Genomic DNA, 23688 nt, shown 5'->3' on the forward strand with positions numbered 1-23688 from the left:
GGACAATGATACAGTTGTCGTCATTTTGGCTCTGTACNCACATGTGAGACCTCACGGAGACGCTGCAAATGGGACAACTGTTGACAAGGAAGTATTTAGGCCTATGTAAATGGCCAGGGTGTTGTAAATCACACTTGCCAATACAGAGAGCTTTACATTTACATAATGAATAAAATAATTCCGAATCAAATAGGTTTAACATTTTGTGTCTACGGTGTACTCTTTAACTGTGGGGAAAAAGCAAACCTTTCAACAAGTCAAGCTGTGAGCAGCTGAGCTTATGTCAAATACAGTAAATGGATTCAACAAGTCTTAAATGAGTTAAAGAAAATCATGCACAGAAAGTATTTGCCACATTGTACCACTGTAATGTGTCTGATTTAGGGGGATATAGGCCTATTGGCAGGAGCGGGGTATAATATAATAAGTATGTTTTCCTTAGTGTAAAATCACCTGGAAATAAGAATTGTTGTGCTTTTGTTACCTTAGAATGAGCCATTTCAATCTACGTTTATATCTACATAAGGAGCGGGTCCTTTTTCATGCAGTTCGCCATGTTGTTTCTACGGTAGCCCAGAATGGACAAACCATAGATATATAGACATGTAGATAGGGCCATTCACATTTTGTGTTATTACATCAGTGATGGTGGAAATTGTGAGCACTTGATTTCCTGCATTCTAGTGAGTCTTTATGCACCAATTTCTGCCTTTTGTGCATCAATTTATGGCTTAAACATCTTTGATTTTGTCAAAATAAAAGTCATGCTACTTTCATGTTTTTTATTGGAGGGGTTGGGGGTCGTGTTCCCTGCATCCCCCCTGAAATCTATACCTACACTTGTATGTGCTGACTAATGGCTGTCTGGTTAGTGTTTTTTAGTTGTTATAATAATAATACATTGGATTTATAAACTGTTTATAGGATACTCAAAGACGCTTTACAGAGAGCAACAACAGCAATCAATCAAAAAAAAACATTTATAGGGAGGTAGGGAGGGAAGTAGTCCAGAGAGGGCGAAGTACACTGAATTTAAAGGCTATGGGCAGTTTTGAAAAGGTGTGTTTTGAGGTTTTTCTTGAAGGTGGAGAGTGAAAGACTGGGAGTTAAGATTGCAAAACACCGATAATCTTTTTTTTTTTTCCCTTTACAAAAAAATATTTTTTCAAGTAACAATCTAGAAATTGACACCCATAAAATATCAGACCTGGTCAGACAGGTAATTCATCAACACACATGCTGCCACTATAATTTCAGGTCATAGTAACCAGATACGTTCCTCCTCAGAACAATGAATGGATGCATTTCCTCCCCATTGAACCACAGTGAGCACTCCCATTGTGTTTCTTCAGATCACTGTGCAGTGTGCCCATAGCACACCTGTTTAACCTCCATTAGTCTAGATGCACACATATGGCTCTCAGCTACATGTCAGCTTGCCATCAACATATGACTGTATATATTTAGTGTCTCAAGCTGCATCATCCTGTTTGTATTTAATAAAAACTTAATTTAATTTAATTTAACTACTAAATGTTATTTTACTCTCTGATGAACAAGCACAGTTCAAACATAACAGACACCACTGTCAGCAGTGTTATGTAACCAAGTAGGCTCAGTAAACCATGCTGAACCATCACAAACTCTACGCAAACATGCAAGTGAGTAAACCGTGTTATCTTCTGCGTGCTGTCAGCATGGCGACATTAATTGTTTTGCCCTAAGGAGCTCATGTGACTTTGTCTCACTCAGGGTGTGGCATTTCTTGACCTTCCCAGAGAGAGAAGTGTACACTTTCTCACACCTAGGTAAATAATGACAGGCAGTCAAATAAAGTCACGAAAAGCATACTCCCCACAGAATAAAATTCTGTTTCTAATTAGGACTATAATGCCTTTATTTCTATTGCAGATTAATCTGATAAAACTTTCTCAATTTATTGTTTAATCTTTAAAATGTCAGAAAAATATCCATCAAAATTTCCAAGAGCAGCAAACTGTCACATCGGAGAAGCTTTAGTCAGCGATCTAACCGATGTATTTTCTTGTGTGAAAACAAACAGATGCTAAAGTTTGTTTGCTGGGACAAAATAACAAAGACAGCTTATTTTGTCATCAGCAGCTGCCAGGAGAAGTAGCTGCAGGAGCCAGCCAGGTGAATGAAAAGGGAAAAGGGAAAATAAAAACACACTCATGCCTGAAACTGTCTTTCACAGCCGCAGACTTTTACTGCGTGCCACTTGGGCACCATCACTGGAAGAGTCATGGCTGAGTGCTTTGGTTATGGGCGAGGAAATTAAAGGAAGGGACGCTCTTCTCATTTGGCTCTGCATCCAGATTTTATAAATCAGTACAGCGATTATAAATAATGAAACACAGACATTTTTATCCCTCTGTGAACCTCCCATAATCACACCTGTCTTTGTCATGTCAAGGCATCGCACTTAAGCTTTGACCTCTAGTGTCCACCATACAGGTTTATAGCATGGAATATTTTTTGTCAGCTACAGCGAGATAAGTCGGACTGTCCTGTTTGCCGAAACACACGATGAATAGGATTCTGTTCTCGGCAGAATCAAAGCTCTTTGGCAACAGTATCAAAGGCAAGCATCCACTCTTAAGATTTTAATAAAGCAACTATTTATGGCTGGAGATATGTATGTGACTTGTTTGAACAGAGACCAACCTATTCAGCAGTAAAAGGGACACATCAAGGTCGCCTGGGTGGGTGTTTGTTTAAGACACAATGGACACATGCGGACTTTGATCTCATGATGTATTGTGGAGATTACCACCTTCTAATCCATTAACTTCAAGTCATAAAAACAAAAGCAGGGGAACATTAAAGCAAGAGCGACGGGGACATTTACGGTTGCTCTCGAAGTTGCCCAATCTGATCTTCAGTGGGTCGTACCAGGAAAACCATTGCATGACAACCTATACATAACAACTTTTACTTTTTCTGTTAACACAACAGACAATGAACAGCCTGAGTTGTCCTATGAAAAACAAGTCCAATTTCAGTTTTTCCACATTCAGTCGGTCTACTGCGACATGTGCATTTTCCCTACATTTGCCTTCCTGTGCAGTAATGCTGGCAGCACCACACCAAACTGAAGTGGATGGTGAAGAGGAAGCAGTTATCTCTTGCCTTACAAACAATTTACAAATCAAAGATTTTTGGCAGTGCCTCAGTCATAGGGTTCCACCAATATTGTTTTAAGACTTAAGTCTGATACAGATTTGTTTGTACTGAAGCTGCTGATTGACAATATTTGGCACAATGTTCAATATCTTTAAATATGACCACAATAGGCACTCATTGTTTTTTCAGAGAACTATATTCTGGTCGGGGTGGAGGAGCCTCTGAAGCAGCACTTTACATGAAGAACACTACTCACTGTTTAACTTGCTCCAGCAATCTGGCACCTCTGAGCCCTCACAGGTACATCAATATTAGGTGCAAAGTCATCCAGTGGGCCGGTTCTGGCCCACAGGCTGCATGTTTGACCAACATTTTGCACTGTCTCTTCTTCTACCGGTAATTCTGTGTGATGGAAACAGCGTCATTTAAGAAAAAAGAAAAGATAAGACAGGGAAGAAAAAGAAAGGCATGCAAAAGAGTCATCTGGGATCAGTGGCGTAAGGTATGACAGGCCCCGTGTCTTGTGACAGGCTTGAGTGCACACTAGTTACTCGTTATAAGGCGCACACACACACACCACTGGCAACTGTTTGTAAAAATGCCAAAGGAATCTCAGCTTTGCCACTTTTTCCTCCTGTTCATTCCTCTCTTGTCTTTTCTCAGCGCCACTTGGACTTGCAGATGTGCTCAGCTTGTCAGTCTTGACAGATTTTGCAGCTAAACTAGCTACAGTATTGTATGTCTTGTCACATGATAAGATAGAGACCCTAAATCAGGCAACATCAACATACATGTTACCCAACAATCATGTGAGTTTTTATATCAACACAGGCATCGTTCCCAGGTGGCAGGGTTAGGGTCATTTGCAAGCCCCCCTCACCCACCCACCCTACGGGTCCCAGACAGTGCAACAGCACTGCCTGCACTGTCTATATTTACACCCCTGTCCGGGATTAATGTCTCTCTCCATGTCTGCCATATATGTATGTGGCAGATAAATCTGTTTTCATTTGTAGAACAAAGACATTAGTTACCTAAGAAATTAACAATGTGATTTTACTTGCAAGTGTGTGTGTGTGTGTGTGTCTTTGTGTGTGTGTATTGGTTGTTTTGGGGTAAACATTAGCTAGGTGGCAGTGGAGTGAAGCTACTTCACATGGACCACATGCATGCTGTAGAAGAATTGTGAAGTTCACGTCAAAAAAAAGAGGTGGCTTCCGGTTACATTATCAAAATAAAATGTCATAGTAACAAACCCGTGTGCTCTGTTAAACTCAAAAAAAATTATGGGTAAACATATAGGTTAAAACATATGCCTCAAATATCATAAAAACAACATCATGAATAAAATATGCCAGAATTCAGTGGATAGTGAAATTTACATTGCACGTTATTAATCATCCAAAAATTACTCTCTCCATTTTGGATACATCCAACCTTTCTTATAACTACCCTCAGAAATGTGTCAGTTGTGCACACATGATGCTGGCATATGTTTAATGTTAATGCCTCCAATGTTTAAAGCACCCATTGACCTGCCCCTTTCCTCTTCGCATCACCATCAGATCTCTATTTAGAATAACTCCAAAATCTAACAGGATGGTTGCCAGCATTCAGTTTATGGTTGTCAGTTAAGCCCTTTTCTTTGTCTTAATGACAATTACTCATTAGTTCAAACGATATTTTTAGCCATAGTTGTCCTCTTTGGGCCTTTTTTGTAATTTGCAAGAGGGCACGAATCACAAAAAGGAGACCCATATCTTTAATGTAGCATTTTCATTACCATTAGGATGACATACCTGATCACACTGCTTAACACATGTATTTTCTGTGCTTCGTTTGTTGTTTGTGCAATGCTTTTTGTGTTATGATGTAGTCAAAATAGGCTACTGTATGCTCTTATTAATTTTAGTTACATTCTCCTATTTATGACTGTTTTATGTGATCGTTCCTTCATTTTTAATTTAATTTAATTTAATTTAATTTAATAATATTAAATCTAATTTAATTTTGGTCATCATTTGCTACTTGTAAATGTTGTTTTGTAAATAAATCTGACTTGACTGGCAGTCTCAGCCTGGACTGTGAATGCTTTTATTTTGAAAAACCCCTGACAGGAAGTCCCAGTCTCCCTCCGTTGCACTTGACATTTCTGAATGTCGCGACGGTGGAAAACGGGAAGCAGAAACTGAGGCGAGAGGAAGAAGAAGAAGTGTGTATAATGAGACCTCTGCTGCTGCGCTCCTCGCTCGGCTGCCTGGCGACACATTTCGGCTCATTTTCCGCTTCTCGAAACAAACTCGTGACACAAGCAACATCCGCTCCTCACCTGTTGTATCTCAGAAAAACCATGCACTATCAGACGGAGGAGAGAGGACGCCCCCATTCACCTGACTACCGGATTTATTTTAGTAAGTCCATCACAGCCACCGTGGAGGGAACCATGCGTGTCTCCTGTGTGTCATAGTAGTGTCATGGTGTGACAGGAGGGTCCGGTGTGGGACAGGTAACCACAGGTCGACCTCCAGGTCAAGGTAAACGTTTGACCTTTACGTTGCAGGCGTGAGGTTTCCTAACACGTGGCTGTCATACCACTTTAGCTTTAGTGGGAAAACCCCCAGCAGCGTTAACCCCAGTTTCCTGTAAGATGAAATAGATCATGAGCAGAGAAGACAGATGTTTCCATGTATGTTATTCACGTGGTTTACTTCCTGTTTTCGGCGGTCACGTGGGCTAAGAGCGTTTTCTCAGTAGAAGCAGTAAAATTCAGTATGTCAAATTAATTTAAACTCATTGAATAGTACTGCAGATTTTCAGACATTTTATTCACTATTATTTAGTGTCACTCAACTCATAGTGATAATGTTGCACAATATTAAACTAATGTCAGATTATCTTGTTCCAGTGTGGGTAATGTGACTGTGTTCTGGTCATGACAGCAGGTGTTTTTATACAGATGTTAATATAAATAAGAGAAAACAGTAGTTGTATTTTAACTGATGACGTCGCATTTACTGGTAACCAGTAAATCACAGTTTTATTTTAGAGCTGCAATGATAAATCAGTTAGTAATCAACTATTAATCGATTAATCTGTTTCATTCATTCATTCTTATCCTGTTAGGGGTCGCAGGGGGGCTGGAGCCTATCCCAGCTGACATTGGGTGAGAGGCAGGGTACACCCTGGACAGGTGGACTATCACAGGGCTGACACATAGAGACAAACAACCATTCACACTCACATTCACACCTACGGACAATTTAGAGTCACCAATTAACCTGCATGTCTTTGGACTGTGGGAGGAAGCTGGAGTACCCAGAGAAAACCCACGCTGACACAGGGGGAATGTGCAAACTCTGCACGGAAGGGCTCCCCCACCCTGGGGTTCAAACCCCCCACATGGTTTGAAGCAGGAACCCTGTTGTCGACAATGCTAACCACTGCACCACAGTGCCACCATAATCTGACAAAATTTTCTGATTCCATCTTTTTACATGTAAATCTGATCTGGTTTCTTTGCTCCTCTGTGACAATAAACCCAATAACTATGTTATGAGGAAAAACAACTAATCGATTAATCAGAGAAATAATCAACAGATTAACTGACAGTGGAAAAACTGTTAAATGCAGCTCTAGGTTATTTGTAATCTAACGAGACCCTAAATTGAGGATACAAGCTATAACTGTAAAATTATTCGTAAATCACCTTGAATTGAATCTTAACTCAGGATCCAATTACCAGTTTTTCCACTTTTTTAAACCACATTTGCTCATTTGTCATGGAGATAGCTCGATATCTATGTCAGTCTGAGCTATCACAGTGTCAACTGAGCAGACTCCGTCCATCAAGGAAGAACATAAGATGCGATTGAAAGCCCTGGAAGAAGCTTGTCATTAGACCTTGAGGCAAGATCATTTTTGTCAAACTATTATTTCCAGGGTCTCTTACAGTACATAAAATGTTGCACAACAGCAGTTGTGAAAGGACAGGTTTGGAGTCATTTTTAGTTGAAAGCCAAAAAAGCAAATGCTGTGTTTGCTTTCATATGCACTTAATCCAAACCAAACCTACAAGTTGTCTTGAAATGAAATACTAGTTCTCCCTGCTGTGTAGATTTGCAGCCTTATCACGCTGTGCAGTATAATGATTGTATGTAAAATAAACAGTCTTGTGGGATTTCATTGTTACTTGCATTTACATGAATCGATTTATTTTTCTTTATTTTCCTTAGAAACCTCTGACGGAAAATACATTTCACCATTCCATGACATCCCACTTATAGCGGAGACAGAACAGGTAACTCTTTGATAACAGACATCTTAAGTTTGTGTTTGATAAACTGTATAAACACAACATTCAAACGTCTGATTTTTTTTCCCTTTCAACAGGAAAACGATGTGCCTGCTAAAAAGTCCAAGAAGAGTGAGGTAATGTCAAATGCAAATATTTTATGTCAGTTTTACCTGAAAACATTTGACCCAGTATACACTGCATACAGCTTTCTTCTGTGCTTACAGGTTCTCTATAACATGGTAGTGGAGGTGCCTCGATGGTCAAATGCTAAAATGGAGGTAAGAAGGTTGTAGATACACTAACTCACTTTATTATGTAGAATTGGTTTGATTAACAATTACAGCTGCTACTGCTCTATACAAGTCTGAGATTGAAATATTTACATTATAACAGGTGTGTCAGCTTTCATTCAGTGATCTTTCATTATAAGTTTTCCAGGAATTTAGCGTAGCAATAGCCTGGAGCTGAGGTTTTGAGTGTTGGAGACACTAGAGAAATCAATTTAAGTGTGCTTTAACACTGGCAACAGTGCAAACTTACACATTAGTACATTAGTGGGTGGATTATGAGACAATGGGCCCCTGGGCACAGACATGCAGAGGCCCGATGACCTCTCCTACACAGGAGCAAGACACAGACTTTGTGGTGATTTTGCCTGTTTTTTGTTCTGCGTTTGTTTGAGGGCATTTTTGTATATACATAGGCCTATATTTTTTTTTTGTTGTCTTGTGTCTCTCCGAGGTAATTTAATGTCTTTTGTGGTCGTTTTGTGTCTCTTCCTGGTTGGTACATGTAAATTTGAGTGGTATTTTGCAGTTGAAGGCCAGGCGGGCCCCTGTCCTTGGTAGGTCCTTTCAGTAATCCATTCATGAATACTTTCATACAACTTCATAAACGCATCAATTTCCAGATTGCAACAAAGGAACCGCTGAACCCAATCAAACAAGATGTAAAGAAAGGGAAACTCCGATATGTCGCCAATGTTTTTCCCCATAAAGGTTATATTTGGAATTATGGGGCACTTCCACAGGTGAGTGAGTATGATTTTTTTCCTTTTTTTTTTTTAAATTTGTTTGTTCCAGTGAGTGCATTTTTATTTATTTAGTCGGGTAGTTTGTTAAAATGTTGATATGTTTTTGAACTGTTCCTTGGAAAAGACATGGGAGGACCCAGACCACACGGACACAGAGACAAAGTGTTGCGGTGATAATGATCCCATTGACGTTTGTGAGATCGGCACCAAGGTAAGACCGCTTAAGGTGTATGTATAAATTATACCATTGAAGGATGTTCTTTTTGCTCACTTCATACACAAAAATTACTTAATCGTATGATTTATTTGAAGGTTTATTTGTAATTCACTGGTCTGTTCTTCAGGTGTGTGTTCCAGGTCAGGTGATCCAAGTGAAAGTGCTCGGCATCTTGGCCATGATCGACGAGGGAGAAATGGACTGGAAGGTCATCGCTATCAATGCTGAGGACCCCGATGCCAAACACATGAATAGTGGGTGTTTTCCACAGATCACAACAGTCACCATCTAAAAATCCGACTGAAGTTCAAACACCAGCCTAGCACGTACCATGTGGAGTTTTTATTGTCAACATGGCTTTGTTGACATTCAACGCTTCCCCTTCAAATCATTGTGTGTATCCTTAAACCTAACAACACATTTCTTACCCCACACATCCTTTGCAAACCCATTGTTTACAATACAGCTGCAACCTTCACCTAATACTGTTCTAATGGGGCGTCGCTACCTTTTATGAGCCATTACCCACTGACTACCTCTTTGTTTATTTGTAATCTCTTAATATTTTGTAAACAGTTGCTCATATTCAACATACTCTCATTTCTGCATTACGATATATTCCTAATACGAAGTGTAAATCGAGTACAGAGTCATTTCTGATTTATATTCAAGCCAAATAAGGTGTCTGTCCTTATTCTAAATGCATTTTCCAGGCATAGAGGACGTCCGGAAGAGCCGGCCCGGTCATTTAGAGGCCACTGTCGACTGGTTTAGGAAGTACAAGGTGCCCGATGGAAAGCCTGAGAACCAATTTGGATTCAATGGACAATTTAAAGACAAGGTACTTAGACCTTTGTAAACGCAGACAACTACTGCAGACTACTAGAGGTTCAGTTGCTAAGACCGAATGTGTTCCCCCAAGAAATCCTAATGTTTTTCTCTGATGCCCTTTTTACAGGATTTTGCAGTTGCGATCATAAAGTCCACCCATGAGCACTGGAGGGCACTAGTGCAGAAGCAGGAGAATAGTGGAGGGATTGAATGGTAACACCCCTGCAGTGTGTATGTGTGTGTGTGTGTTTCACATATGAGAGGCTATGTAAGTGCAGTGAACACTACTGACTTCTCTTTTTTGATCAGCAAAAATATCTCCTGCTGTGAGAGCCCTTTCAAATGCAGTGCAGATGAGGCCAAAGATGTGGTGGAATCGGTGAGAACTTCCATATGCTGTTGTTTCACAGTGATCATAGCGTGTACGACTATATTAGGCTTAGGTTTGGTAATTGTCATGTACGTTTTACCCCTTAGGCTCCTGCATATGGCAGCGCACATCCCGTGTCTCCAGAGGGTGAGTAAATAACCACTGACTTGTGATAATTTTAATTATTTCAGGTGTTACGATTCAGCACTTACATTTTTATGTGATTTTAATCTTCTCTTGCACAGTGGACAAGTGGCATTTTGTCTGAAGCCCTAGAGACAACATGGAAATCAACAAAACATCCTAACGTCTAATGAAGCAGCTGCATCTTGTGTATTCAGCTGGATTTTTTTTGGTAAGGACTCATTCTCCGCTGTATAAAGTGCCATCCAGGTTTATCATCCATTCATTTGTTGGGAAAAATAAACATGCTGATACCCAGGAGATTGAAAATACCAGCTGGGGAAGATCTGCACTTTTGTACGAGATGTGTTTTTAAGTGTCATGTCTGACACCAGATTGATTTATAATCATTCAGAGGTTAATCAGAAACATTATTTGTGTCTTTTCTATTAAACTGTAATTTTTGTTGTATGTGTACTGGAGTCTTTTTGTGTCTCCTATCCCGGTCCAGTCTGGCATAAGACTGAGAGTCATGCTAATATGCTCTAATTTGCCTAATTAAACTTTTAAATTTCCTAATTTAACTTTTATGAAAATAACTTTTTGTCATATTTGCTGAAACTGTCGCTGTATCCACACCGTAGTGCATGAGACAGATTATCTGGGGGGAAAAAATCACATTCTCAAACAATCAAAGCAGAGGAGTCTCTAAAGCAGCTGTCAATCATGTCAGTCACTGCCCATGAACTGCGGTCAAACTGTTAAGCTAGGCAGCGCTCATCAAATGTGAATCAAGATTCTGTGACTGCATTACCCATTTCTCACCGCAAATGTTTTCAGACACATATTTTAGTGTACTGTTTGGCTGTAAAATGAGAAAAGTTTGCCCTGTGCAGCTCCATTTGTTTCAGCATGGCAGCCGGGTCACAAATATTCTCATTTTACAGCTAAACAGTACACTGAAATATGTTTCTGAAAACATATGAGGTGAGAAACAGGCAATGCAGTACAGAACTTGATTCATATTTGATCGGCACTGCTGAGTTTGACAGTTTGAAGTAGGGCTGGGGGATAAAAAATAAATAAATCATATCTCTGTATTTGCAGGCTGAAGAAATGGGCTACATGTTTTCAGTTGCAAGTCAAAGCCATATTTGAGATGTCACAAGCACTTTTATTAAAACAGACAGATCAAAATAAAATGCAAAGACAGGGATTTTTTTCCCGTTTGAAAATATAGAGCTGCACAACATGTAAATTAAAAATGATATAAAATAAATAGCAAGGCTGTACAGTAATGTTTTGCACACAGCACTGGAGCTACGGAGGTTCAAAGGTTTGCAGCACAGGAGTATAAAAATATCAAGTAGGTCTAAAACCGTTGTAGTTTGGAATGATAAAAAATCTTTGTGTTTGGTGTTAAAAAGTCATTTTCCATCTGTTGGCCTTTCAAATGAATCTAGTGCTGGAAAATTATCAAGGTGAATTTTAAAGGCTGCTGTTTAGAGGTCAGAGTGAAAGGCTCTGTGAAACACAACAGAAGTGCGAGGTGGAATAGCTCAGGCTGTTAAAGAGCTGCTTGAGAATTCTGAGGTCGGAGGTTTGATCCTTATCCAGGGCAGGTGAATTTTAAAGTCCAGCGCCCAAATAAAAAGTTAAATGGGCCCAGAGACACATGCTTATGTCTAGGCAGGCTACTGACCTTAGTGCAGGAGACTGGGGTTCACATCCAGCCTACCTCAGGAATATGCTACGGCAAGGGGGAGCCAGGACACCAGGATGCCAGGCCAAAGTGGGGATGTCATCATCATCCCCACATTTTATGCGCGATTAATGCACAGAACACCATTTCACTATAAAAAGTGTAACAGTAACCTATAACACTATCTTCATACATACACAGTGGCTAATGAACAAATAAAATACTGGGTCTTGGTATTCCTCCTGAGACTGGGCCATTCAGAGGTAGCTAGGACTGAACCGGTATACATTATGTAACACAACTTCACCCTATATCGGTACAAACGGTGTTTTCTAAATTTATATCTTGCGTGAATATTTAACAATATATTGTACATAGTCTTTATATTGCCTGGCCCTAGCTTGACTACTAGCAGTGACTGACAGCTGCACAAAAGACTCCTCGGCTGTGATTGGTTGTTTTTGTTCATGTGCGCAGAATCCTTACAGATGCCATTAGAAGCACTAAGAGGAGGCAGAGGAATATGATTCTTTTCACATATCATTTGTCTCATGTACTACTATCAGGGTATAGTGTCAGTTTGGTAACACTTTACTTGAAGGTATCTACATAAGGGTGACATGACACTGTCATAACTATGACATGACACTGTCATGAACTTGTCATAAACATATACATGTCATAAATGTTTATGACTGCTGTCATTAAGTGTCATTCGGTTTTTGTCATGACAAGTTGACATTGAATTTGTTTGGGATGTCCTTATAATGACAACTTGACATTAACCAGGATGACATTACCAGAAGATGTCTTTGTCATAACAATAATAATCATTATGTCAACTTGTCATAAACACAAAAAGATGTGCATTTCTTGTTAATGTCAACTTGTCATGACAAAGACATCTTCTGGTAATGTCATCCTGGTTAATGTCAAGCTGTCATTATAAGGACATCCCAAACAAATTTAATGTCAACTTGACATAGTTATGACAGTGTCATGTCACTCTTATGTAGATGAATTCAAGTAAAGTGTTACCGTCAGTTTATATAACAAAAAAGCTATCTTTTCATAAAAGTTACCAACTACAGCTTTAAGACTGTAATAAGTTCATGCTAGCAACCATGCTGCAGTTTGTGTGTAACAACGAAAGAATTTCTTCCTGTTTGGGTAATTTAAAAAAAAAAAAAGGAGTGAACATGACATGATCTGTTTTCACTTTTCATCTGTAATTACTTAAATCTGTGGACAGTAATGCACAAGAATTTAGATATTAGTATTAACTTGGAGTAACAAATCAAATTGCTTTAAATAAATATAAATTTTATTAAAAAAACACCCACATCTCAGCAATATCAGGAATGATATAATAAACAGCTTTCAAATAAACTGCATTCATTACATTACAATACTTACAGTATTAATACCCATCCTTAATTCCATTTTTTGTAGCATACCAAACTTCAGGAGAACAAGGGAAGCCTTAAAAAATAAAATGACAGGCAAGAAGTTGCACTTTTTTTTTAATACCCTTAGTGTCTAACTGCAAAACGACCAAGTGTGCATCAACTGTTAGCTTAACCTTTGAGCTGAGCACATGGAGCGCACTAGTTAAGCCCAGAAAGTCATTCAAGTAATGTTGACTCACTCAGAAACACTCTGAAGCATCTTCAAGTATGGCTATGCTTTTAACCCGCTATATCTTAGACACCTCGGCTTTCTCAACCACAACCTGCTACTGTAGCTGGGTCCTGTACAACGAAATTCAAAAAAAAATTTTTTTGTAGATTTTTTTTACAAAATTGGAACAGTTAAAAAAAACTAGAACTTCTAACATCTGAGCGAACAGGACACTATAGCTGTAAACATTGCTGTGACAGTGAGCACACATTTACAGACTTCCTGGATAATCTAACCGTGATCATTCTGTTAACCTGAAAGAGGCGAAAGAATATGTAGAGATATGACGAGGATTGCCGATAGAGGAGCTGTGGGTCGATTTGACAGAACAAGGAGAACCTACGTCGACATCAAAGAATGAGTTGTATTCCTGCAATACAGGTTCTTGGTATGTACAATGTGACATAATTTATTTATTTTTTTTAACACATTTACAAATCTGTTTAAATAAAAAGTTTTGTAATTCTTTATTACATTATTTTTTTTCCTGAAAAAGAAATGAAGTGCTTTCAGAAATGAGTATGTTGGAAGAGTGGGGTAAGTTCTTACTATAACATGACAGTCATTCCACTATATATCGCATTAATTAAATCAAAAAGACAGGGAAGAAAAATCATTATACAATTGCTTAGTGGTTATAAATAAATTTAACTATACACAGGCACAAAGATGTGCAACTACGTTAATCACTGCCCTGGTCTTACCTCATAGCAAAAGCAAATACATTGCTTTTTACTAAGTCAATATCATACTTTCCCTTTAGTCAGCTCAGTGCATATATGTTCAAATTACCTTTAAAAGATTACCACCTAAAATAGAAGTAAAACATTGCAGGAAAGTATTTCTTTTTTTCCCCTCACAAAATATTTTTTGTCTTTGTGAAGTAGAGTAGACAAGAATCTGATTCAGGATGCACTGGTAGGTACCTGAATGAGAAGAAGACCAGATGAATACAGGAGATGAACACACAATTAGTTGAAAATGTCCCTGATTTTACAGTAACATCAAAGATTAAAGTTCAAGTAATACTTTCTAGCAGATCGATAAGAAAGTAAGAAATGAACTTTTATGCCTTTTGGTGGCCTGAAGTTGAACAGTTATCAACATTTTTGAAAGTAATACACAAAAGAAGAAAGAAAAATATGATATATTCCTATTGCCCAACTAGTTTTGAGGTATATGACAGGTTTGTACTGTACATTATTTAAAAGCCTTCTCACTGCCCAAAGAGTCTCACATTGTATGTTTCTAGCAGGTTGGATAGCACCTTATGATATAAAATCAGTTGAAACCCAAAGAAATACAATGAAATAGGCTGTTAGCATTCTTTACAACACAAAATCTATAACAGTAATTCCAAAAAGGGAAATTAATTTACTGTACAAATCTGACCTGTTTTATCTTACAGTTAGATTACATAATTAAAGACCCCACAGCAAGCCAGCTGCCCTCTGAAACTGACACTGAGCTTACCCTGTTTCATGTTCCTCAGTGTATAAAAAGCACATTTACTAAGCACCACAGACATACAACTACATGTAATATTCACAGTCCAGGTTTCTTCAATGAACCTAAGGTAAGGAACATTAAAAACAGTCGCTGACAAAAAGTAAACCTGGAAAAAAAACTGAAATAACACAAAGGTAGACTTTTTTTTTCCTCAAAATGTTAAAAATGCACCATTAGAATGGCTCAATTTACAGTATAAATGACATAGGAAAGTGAAAGCACCAACACAATGATAGTTTTTTTTTTTCTTCTAAAAAAAAATCATTTTGCATGAAATTGAAACACTTTGATGGATTGCTCATACAACCCTCTTTTAGTGATGCTTAGAAATGAGTAACTTCGAATGTAGCTATATTAATACCCAGATTTTCATGATTTAAAGGTATTACCAAAACACTTAACTTTCATTATCAAAAAGTGCTCTAAAAAACACTGACTTGCCAAAAACCATTATGATGCTGATCATTTTTTGACTGTGGGATGATATTTTCAGTGTCCTGTTGACATAAGCCATTGAGTGTCACTCGTAGAGTGAGTTATGATCATAGTGTGAAGGCATTTGAATTTAAATAAATGGTATTAAGCACACACTTTAGCACCGTGAATGTTGTCATTTACAAAGTCAGTGTTTTATGCCAAGAGTACAATTTTGTAAGAAAAATAAAGCCACCAAAAATGAAACTTTGTTTCCATTAAAAATAGGTCCTTATGTATTAGACTGAAAGCACCAGAGATTTTGACAGTGTGTATCTTGCAAAAGTTGCCAAACAAAAATAAATACATCCTTAGTAGGGTCAACAAGTAAAGCTTGATTGTTAAAGAGGTGAAAGACCTGATGTGAAAAGTGATTTATGTCTCATCTGATCACAGGTTCCTTTTTTCCGTAACACTGTTGCTAACCTTACGGATAGGAAGGAGTGTTTAGATGAGGCCAGTGGTGCTTGTGGTCTTTGTCATGAATAAAGCACCTTAAATTTTCTTCTTCATGAGTGTTTCTTACACAAACTGACTGTAAGGCCCAGTGACCTTGGTGAAGGCATACGGAGATGTACTGACATAGGTGTTTGTTGTGCCCGACAAGGATCCCTCCATTAGTGCCTGGATAAAACGCTTGTAAGGAGGCTCCCCGGTGGTTTCCAAAGAATCTGGATGCTCACGCTTCACCCCCTTCTTGCCCTTGCTAGGTGTCCCCTCACCACCATTCCTCTCTGCATCCTCCTCCTTCTCTCGAGCCTTTTCTGCCATCTTGGCTTCCCATAGTGCCAAACCATGCTTGGCCTCGTTCATATTTTTGTGCTGGTAGAAGACCAAGGAGATGCGTGTTGGGTGGTGGCGGTTTGGGTTTTTAACAGGCGTTGTAGCATGGAGCTCCCGTTTTGCACACTCAATGAGAACTGAACCGTGGCTTGGTGCCACTGCCACACCACCAATGTCAGGATCCAAGAAGTTGTGCTCATTGTCTGACCACACCTCAGGCTTTTGTGGGGTTGTGGGTGTCTGCGGTGTTCCAGGCTCCTGCTTAATACCAGAGCCCATGATGCTCCCATTAGGCAGACCTAACCCTGACTGTGTTTCAGGGTTTATGCACCCACCACTTATCTGGGCAGAAAGCATCTGAGGGTGAGGCATGCCCATCTCGGTCTTGATTTGCATATGGAAGGGATCTTGGCCTGGAGGTAAGATTTGAGGACTCCGAGAGAGGTATGGATTTGGGTATCCTCCAAACTGATTGCCTTTGCTCACAGCAGCTGTATAGTCTAGACCTCCATGAGCTGATGGTGCTCTTGAGAGGGGGTCCATAAACTGGGGGTCTGAGGCTCCATTAGGACCATAAGGGGCATAAGGTCTCATGGGGTGAACTGGCCTCATGCTGCAGGCATTGTAACCATTGACTTGTAACCCGGGCTCACCATATCTTGGTGGATAACTGACCTCATAACGCTGATGTACACCGTACTGCTGCTCCGAGTAAAGCGCTGGCCGTTGTTGTCGATACATGTCCAGGTGCTTTGGGTTGGAAGCATAGTATGGATGGTAATTGTCAAGGGGCATTCCTCCGTTACATTGATAACCTGGGTATGGACGATTTGATCCATTAATATAAGAGTTTGGTACGTGAAGTGCAGTGGGGTAAGGGCTGGCTGGTGTTGGTGGCTGAGGGGGATACATGCTGCTTGGCTTGGAAGTGCTTGGAAAAGACCCAGGATGGTTGGGGAACCTGGGGTAGCTGGCTACATTTGCTGAGCCAGGATAAGGGGGGAGAATGCTCTGGTGCTGCTGTTGCTGTAGTTGCTGATGATGGGCCCCAAGGGGGTGTGTTGGCTGACCTGACTGTAGGGTTGCTCCCATAGCACCTGGTATAGGTCCTAGAAAACAAAATAACAAGATAAACGTCTAAGCAGCAGTGAAAACGATCCACAAATGGGTCACTTTTTGTCAAACCACTGGGTGGGAATCTAAAGGCACCGCGCAATTCGATTCCAATACAGAGGGCTAAGATGCCATTACAAAATAAAATTTTTGATTTCTATACTTGATTTATTGTGCTACTTTTAAAACATAGTGTACTTGTAATGTTCCATAATTCAAATAAGCGGATGAATTTATTTCCCAATATTTTATTAATGTGATAGCAGTAAGTTAAAATGCACATGTTTACATCTGTTACCATCCAATTGTTTCAGCTGTAAGGAAAGTACAGCCCAGTCGTACAAAACTGTGTCAGACAATCATAATGTCAGAATTGGGTTTTAAATTTCCAATTATTGACTTTTCTGCAGGGAGACAGAATCTTTCAAGACAGCATTGCAATGCATCCAAGAATCCATTTTTACCCCACCCCTAATAATGGCAACATTTCCCAACAAAGACATTAAATATTTAAGATGCAGCTTATTAAATATGTCATAATAAATGTTACCCTACCTGCCATAGGAGTGCTCTGGGTGGTATTTTCATAAGTGCCAGCTTTTGACTTGGCCAGGAGGGCCCTCTCTGCCTTTTCATTGTCCAGCATGGCATTCTTGTTGGCAGCTGCCTTCTTAGCATCCAGCTTTTTTTGCCGGCAAGACTTGGCAGGCTCTGCAAGCATGCGCACCTGGCGGCGGAAGGCACTGAGGACTTGGATGGCGCCTGACTTGATTTTCTCCTGCTGACCCTCCTCGCTGCCAAATTCATCAGTGTTGGAAGCCTTATAAAGAGGCAGTACATGGAGCTGCTCATCGTCTGGTATCTTTCCAATCTCTCGGTTATCCTCACTTGTTAATGTACACACCTGGAAAAACAGGTTGAGTTTAATACTTTTTGTTGGGAATGTCAAAGATATTAAATAACGTTTATTTATAAAGCTGTTTTAAAGCATTGCATTGGTGAGACGTCAGATCTAGTTTCTCTGTATCTATTCCATCCTTAAACAAATACAACGTGCTTAGTAGGATATATGTTTCCCAGGTTCTGCTTACCACAGTGCTGCCACCCTGCATGTTGTGGAGGTCTCTGTGAGCGTGGGCACAGAAGTCCAGGCAAGCAGTGACTCCAGAAAAGGGACGGCCCTCCTTGAGCCCCAGGCGACAATCTGGTGCCCTGTGTTCATGTTCCACCTGTTTCCAGGGACAACAGGAGGTATGTTTGAATAGATGTTAAGAGTTTCTGAAGGTCACACAACAATATAGATAGGAAATCTTTATAAAACTATGACTATACTCATCCAAGGTGTGCTACTGTTGGTAGAGAATTCCTGCGTGCAAGTTGCATCACTCACATTTTATCAATGCGTATGTAACTTTACATCTGTTTCACTTATATCTTAACGAAACAGGACATTTAGAACATGTATTTTTAATATTATTAAATTATGTGATTTATATATACCTGATTTCCATAAGCTTCAGGTGCTAACATTTTATACAAGGGACCCAATAAGGTTGCCAGATTTTGAAAGTTGCCCTCCAGTTTCTCTTCCTGAAAGACAAAAATTGACAGTATTAAGTTACCTTAACAGGCATATTACATGTAATATAAGCATGGTGCACACTTCCATTAATTTTAATCTACATAAAACACACCTCTCTCATATCATCTCCTAGTAGCTTGAATTTTCTTGGGATTTTGCTGCGGGCAAACTTGCAGCCGTTGTAGTACATGCTCCAGGAACAGCCGAAGGAGAAAGACGCTCCACAGGCATCAGGATTTAACCCCTGGCATGCACAGGTCCTCCTGAAGGGGAGGAATATAAAGTTAAAATGTGCCAGAGTTGATTCAGTGTTTGCCAAAATTGATGGCTGAGGATGAGTTCTGTAGTGTTGTCACATACTCCTCATTGATAGCACATCGTCGCTGGGTCAGGGCTCCATGCTTTGTTAGAGTTTCACGTAGCTCGAGGTAGAGGCGGTCAGCCAGGTTGGGCAGGATGCCCTCCCAGACCAGGATCACTACAATGATGCAGGCTGTGTCACATTTGTGACCAGTACGTTCCCGCACCAGCACCAGTAGCTTTTCTTCTACACTGGCTCGACGAATCACCTGAAACGCAACAGGTATAGGAATTTGTAGCAGCTGACTTGCCTGCTTCTCAAATTAATACAGCAATGGTTCTTACCCATTTGGCTATGGGGCATCCTTGTGTACTTTTCCCTTCCTTGCCGGTGTATACTACTTTCTCAATCCTGATGGCACTACCAGTTAAACCAGACCTTCGAAGCAGAATAGAGCCATTAAACACAAATAATATAGTACGCAGTAGTTACATAACACAGTCCCTGTTTACAGGGATTTTTCAGGAGGTAAAATTGTAGTTAACCTTTTCTCCATCGTCTCCCGTATACCAGCAACAGTAGGCGCTGCCCCCAAGTGAGTGTAGTATGGGCCTTCGTCCTTCTCACTGATTTGTTCTAAATATCATAATGAAACTTAGATTAATATTCACACACACACATATTCACCAACTGATCAACTGTGTTTCAGGACTAACATCATGAGACTCACCAACACAGTGGCAGGATGCAATGTCATATTGTGTTTTCATGGGGGTATCCAGTAGATTCTTTATAGGGGTATCTAGTAGCTTCATAGGAGAGTCCATAAAGCTTTGTAGGAGGTGTTCCTTCTTGGGGGTCAAATCAGGTTGTTTTTTGAGAGCTACAGTGGCTGGGGCAGCTGCCAGTGGATCAGCTCCACTCAGGTCAGTATTAGTTGACAGGATTGTGACAGGACCAGAAGATTCCACCTTGATTTTCGATGAATTGACGACAAGGGATTTCTTCTCAAACACAGGTGAAAGCTGGTACTGCCTCAGGCTTTGTTCCATGGAGGCCAAGATGCTTCCCTGCGTCTTGCTTTGCTCACACAGGGATGGTTGATTCTCCTGCTTGACCTGCACTCCACCTATGCCTGCCTCTCGCATCTGTAACTGCTGCTCCTGCTGCTGTGAACGGGGCAACTCGAATCTGGGTCCGTTTTCCATTCTAACAGCTCTTATGCCATGTTTGGTGTCACTAGTGCTCTGAAGGGGATGAGGAGGGCCCTGGCGCTCCTGCCTTTGTAACAGGTGCATACGTAGGGCTGCATGCCTCTGAAAGTCTCCTTGGGGACCCACAGGTGCCAGAGGTAGTCGAGGTCCCCTTTGGAACTGAGTGCATGATGTCTTTAGCTGCTGTTCAGATTTAGGATACATCTGTGTTGATACCTGTGGGTTTAACGCACCTTGTGGTAAGTGAGGTTGTGACTGTGTAGAGGTCTGGGAGAAGTCTGCATGGTTGGGCTGGTGGCAGTGGTTGTTAGGCCGCTGTGGTTGAAATTGCTTGAGGTTACTGCTGCCTGAGTTTGGTGGAAACTGCCTTTGATGTTGTTGTAGTTGTTGCATCTCTGTTGTGTTATTGTAACTAAATGTTGCATGGTTGCTGTGCTGGATGTGTTGGTTGTTGGATTGAGTGGAATTGTTTCTAAGAGGCTGGTTGGGTTGAAGCTGCTGTTGACCTGGCTGAGGCTGACTGCGAGGTCTGTAATCGGGAGACTTGAGTTGCTGCCCCTCAAATTGCGGTGGATGGGACAGGGGACGTTGAAGATGACAGTGCTGTTGTTGCTGCTGTTGTTGCTGTGTTGGTAAAAACCCAGATGACAGTATATCCTGCAGGTCAGGGTCTTCACATAAGTGCTCTGACTGCATCTGGGTGTGGTAGCGGCTGTCTCCCTGCTGATCTTGGCTGAAATTACGCTGTTCAGGTATCTTCTGGGGTAGAGATTGCTGCATTTGAGGTGCTTTAGAATTTGACTGCTGCCACTCAGGGGCAGTGTTGTGCTGGGCTGGAGCACAGTGTGTTTGGGCCGGGAGACAGTCCTGCTGTTGCCGCTGGAAGCTGTTAGGCCCCTGGCTGCTATCTGTGAAACCTCCCTGTGTCTGGAATCTTTGCGTTGGATTTGGTTCCAACATCTGGCAGTGAACCTGGGGGTTAGCTGTCTGCTGCTCTGACTGAGGCTTAGCAGGGAATCCCCTCCACATGTCCTGTTCTTGTGCCTGGGATGACAGGCCACTTGCTGGTTGCTGCTGCTGGGAATGTGAAGAGTTCAGCTCTACCCAGCCTCTGTGTTGGGGAGTCGAACATGATATGTTGGCTCTCTGCTGAGATGTGTTCTCCATCCCGTTTTCTAGCCCAGCATGACGTGGCTGCTGGAGATTGGGCCCCATGGGTCCAGTACTTTCAGCCTCATGTGAGTTCCCAGCATTTTGTTTAAAATTATGGGGTTGAATCCCATACTGGAGGCCCCTGTCAGTGCCATGGCGCTGATGCTGACCAGACCTGGGTTCTTCACTTTGCCCCATCTTCTGTATCGCAGAGTTGGAAAAGTTTCCATATCCACCTGTCTCTGCAGCCTGTAGAGGAGCACTGCACTCCAGAAAAGAGTTCTGGTTAAACTCTTGGTTGGCCTTCGCATATATACCTTGAGGATTTTTGTCATCTGGATAGCACCGTGGGCCATTTTGATGTTGTTGTGAGCTGTTGGCAGTATTTGTAGTTGGGATCATGCCAGGCAGCTGACCTAGAGACATTTCCTGACCAGAGTAAGATGGTGGCCGCTGCTGATGCTGTTGCTGCTGGTGGTCTGTCTCAAAATTGTTGCTGTATCCATTCACTACATAGTTGACAGAATTATAATTGTTGCCTCCTTCACCATTGCCCAATGCCCCAGGCGGCTGTTGCTGTGAGTCAGGCATCTGAGCTGAATTGGGCAATCCTGAGGTTAAAGAGGGGGGTTGAGCACCTTCACTAGGCAGCTTATTTGCCAGTGAACCATTGACAGGATCTCCCTGTGGCCCAGATGTCTGTGGTGCAATTGACACTTGCTCAGGATAATACTGAGACAAGGTTTTCTCTAAAAGATCACCTGGAGTGCTTTCTATGGTTGAAGGGGGTGATGCAGCACCATTTGGAATTGAAACTTGTTTATTCCTTGGTAGACAAAAAATATCTCCATTGGGAAAATTACAGTTCCTCTTGTCTAACTTAATTTCTGTCTGTGGGGTATTGCATTCAAACTCCGTTGCCTTTGTCAACTCAGGAAAGCTATCCACCAAACTGGAGCTCATGTCGTCATTTCCTTTCATCTCAGAATCTACTTTGAGTTTCTTGGGCTGGTGGGCCAGTAAGGACTGCTCAGCAAGTGCATGCTTCAAATCTCCATTCATCAATTCTCCATTCATCACGTAGGATCCTTGATCAAACAGCCCTTGTACTGAGGCAGGACTGTTGCAGTTCTCCCTGTGCCTCTTCATGGAGTTGGCACCGGCACCGGGCTTGTAATGGTTCCAGTTCGTATCCGCAGTGATCTGCAGAGAGTCTCTCTCTGAAGACTGGCCTCCATTCTGGAGTTTGTGAGAGATGCTGCGAGATGTGCCAAATTGTGCTAATATCAGACTTTCTTCCGTCTCATGTCTGGCCTGTTCTGTTTCCATCTGGCCTGCTCAGAGTCCATCCACAGGGCTGCCCTCTGTCCGTCCTGCAGGGCAGAAAGGGAGACAGAAACATTTGGTTACATCATCATTCAAGCACATTTTTAGAAAAGGTTTGATTCTGTAATTACTGTTAGTTTTGTTATATGTGCAGCTGCGACAGAGTCATTTCTTGTCTTATTTTAGCAGTGACATTAACACACGTTTCCTGTGGTGTTTAACACCCAGTCAAAGTACTTGATGCAAAGTGGTGCACAAAGAAGACAAAGACTTGATTGATTTTATAGTTTTTGGGAGAAAAGATGGTAAAAACAGCAGTTATGTTTTCAGATTCAATAATATGTACCGTGTCAAACAGACGCAGCTAATATAAGACCCATTATTTCCCCCAGGACTTTATTTTAACCTAGATGTGTTCAGGAAGTTTGATTATCTGATTTGACTGAAGGCTCATAAGGCTACTTTAGTGAATCTGAACTTAGCTGATCTGAGATAATGTTAAGATCAAAGTTTGCCTGTAAAACTGTTTAAGCTAAGCTATTTGTTTTCAGGAAGCCCCACTTTATAAGTCCTTTAACACCAACAACTCTGATTTCATTACAGTCAAAGCTGCTCTTCTGACAAACATCTAGCACTCCTCAACTAGAAGCTTAGGTCTTAACATGGCTTTAGCGAGGGGAAGGTCAGAAGAGTAATGTGTTTACACTTGGCACTGAATGTGTATCAGCTGGCAACACGATCCTGTCATAGAATTAGATTCACCCTGACCTCATCACTCAATCATCTAAAACCTGACAGCAAGCACAAAGTGAGGACGGAGAAAAGGATACAAACTAGAAG

At 41.0% G+C, this 23688-nt stretch overlaps 2 protein-coding genes across 2 annotated transcripts in view; one reads left to right on the top strand and one right to left on the bottom strand.

Annotated features, from left to right (window-relative positions):
* Positions 1-5279: 5279 nt before the first annotated feature.
* ppa2 (inorganic pyrophosphatase 2) lies at positions 5280-10483 on the top strand. Its single transcript, XM_050043672.1, has 12 exons — positions 5280-5555; positions 7377-7441; positions 7534-7572; positions 7663-7716; positions 8349-8468; positions 8596-8682; positions 8816-8942; positions 9402-9529; positions 9647-9732; positions 9829-9898; positions 9997-10036; positions 10135-10483. The coding sequence occupies exons 1-12, from the start codon at positions 5366-5368 to the stop codon at positions 10155-10157; spliced, it is 1029 nt and encodes a 342-aa protein (XP_049899629.1). The 5' UTR covers positions 5280-5365; the 3' UTR covers positions 10158-10483.
* Positions 10484-13802: 3319 nt separating this feature from the next.
* tet2 (tet methylcytosine dioxygenase 2) overlaps positions 13803-23688 on the bottom strand; it is a 34302-nt gene continuing 24416 nt past the window's right edge. The window contains exons 2-10 of the mRNA XM_050043671.1: positions 19887-22895; positions 19702-19792; positions 19501-19594; positions 19216-19424; positions 18968-19118; positions 18774-18863; positions 18365-18502; positions 17829-18177; positions 13803-17269 (exon numbers count right to left, since the gene is read on the bottom strand). Coding sequence (XP_049899628.1) covers positions 15900-17269; positions 17829-18177; positions 18365-18502; positions 18774-18863; positions 18968-19118; positions 19216-19424; positions 19501-19594; positions 19702-19792; positions 19887-22851 — 5457 coding nt within the window. The 5' untranslated portion in view covers positions 22852-22895 and the 3' untranslated portion in view covers positions 13803-15899. The remainder of the gene's footprint in view (positions 17270-17828; positions 18178-18364; positions 18503-18773; positions 18864-18967; positions 19119-19215; positions 19425-19500; positions 19595-19701; positions 19793-19886; positions 22896-23688) is intronic.

The sequence above is a fragment of the Epinephelus moara genome, chromosome 5, assembly GCF_006386435.1.
Source record: "Epinephelus moara isolate mb chromosome 5, YSFRI_EMoa_1.0, whole genome shotgun sequence".
Taxonomy (NCBI): Eukaryota; Metazoa; Chordata; class Actinopteri; order Perciformes; family Serranidae; genus Epinephelus; species Epinephelus moara.

Bases quoted from the DNA above. Each gene is read 5' to 3' on its own strand.
- ppa2 (XM_050043672.1), top strand. From the start codon at position 5,366: ATGAGACCTCTGCTGCTGCGCTCCTCGCTCGGCTGCCTGGCGACACAT. The intron at 7,573-7,662 runs GTAATGTCAAAT...CTGTGCTTACAG, and splicing joins AAAAGTCCAAGAAGAGTGAG to GTTCTCTATAACATGGTAGT. The intron at 10,037-10,134 runs GTGAGTAAATAA...TCTCTTGCACAG, and splicing joins ACATCCCGTGTCTCCAGAGG to TGGACAAGTGGCATTTTGTC.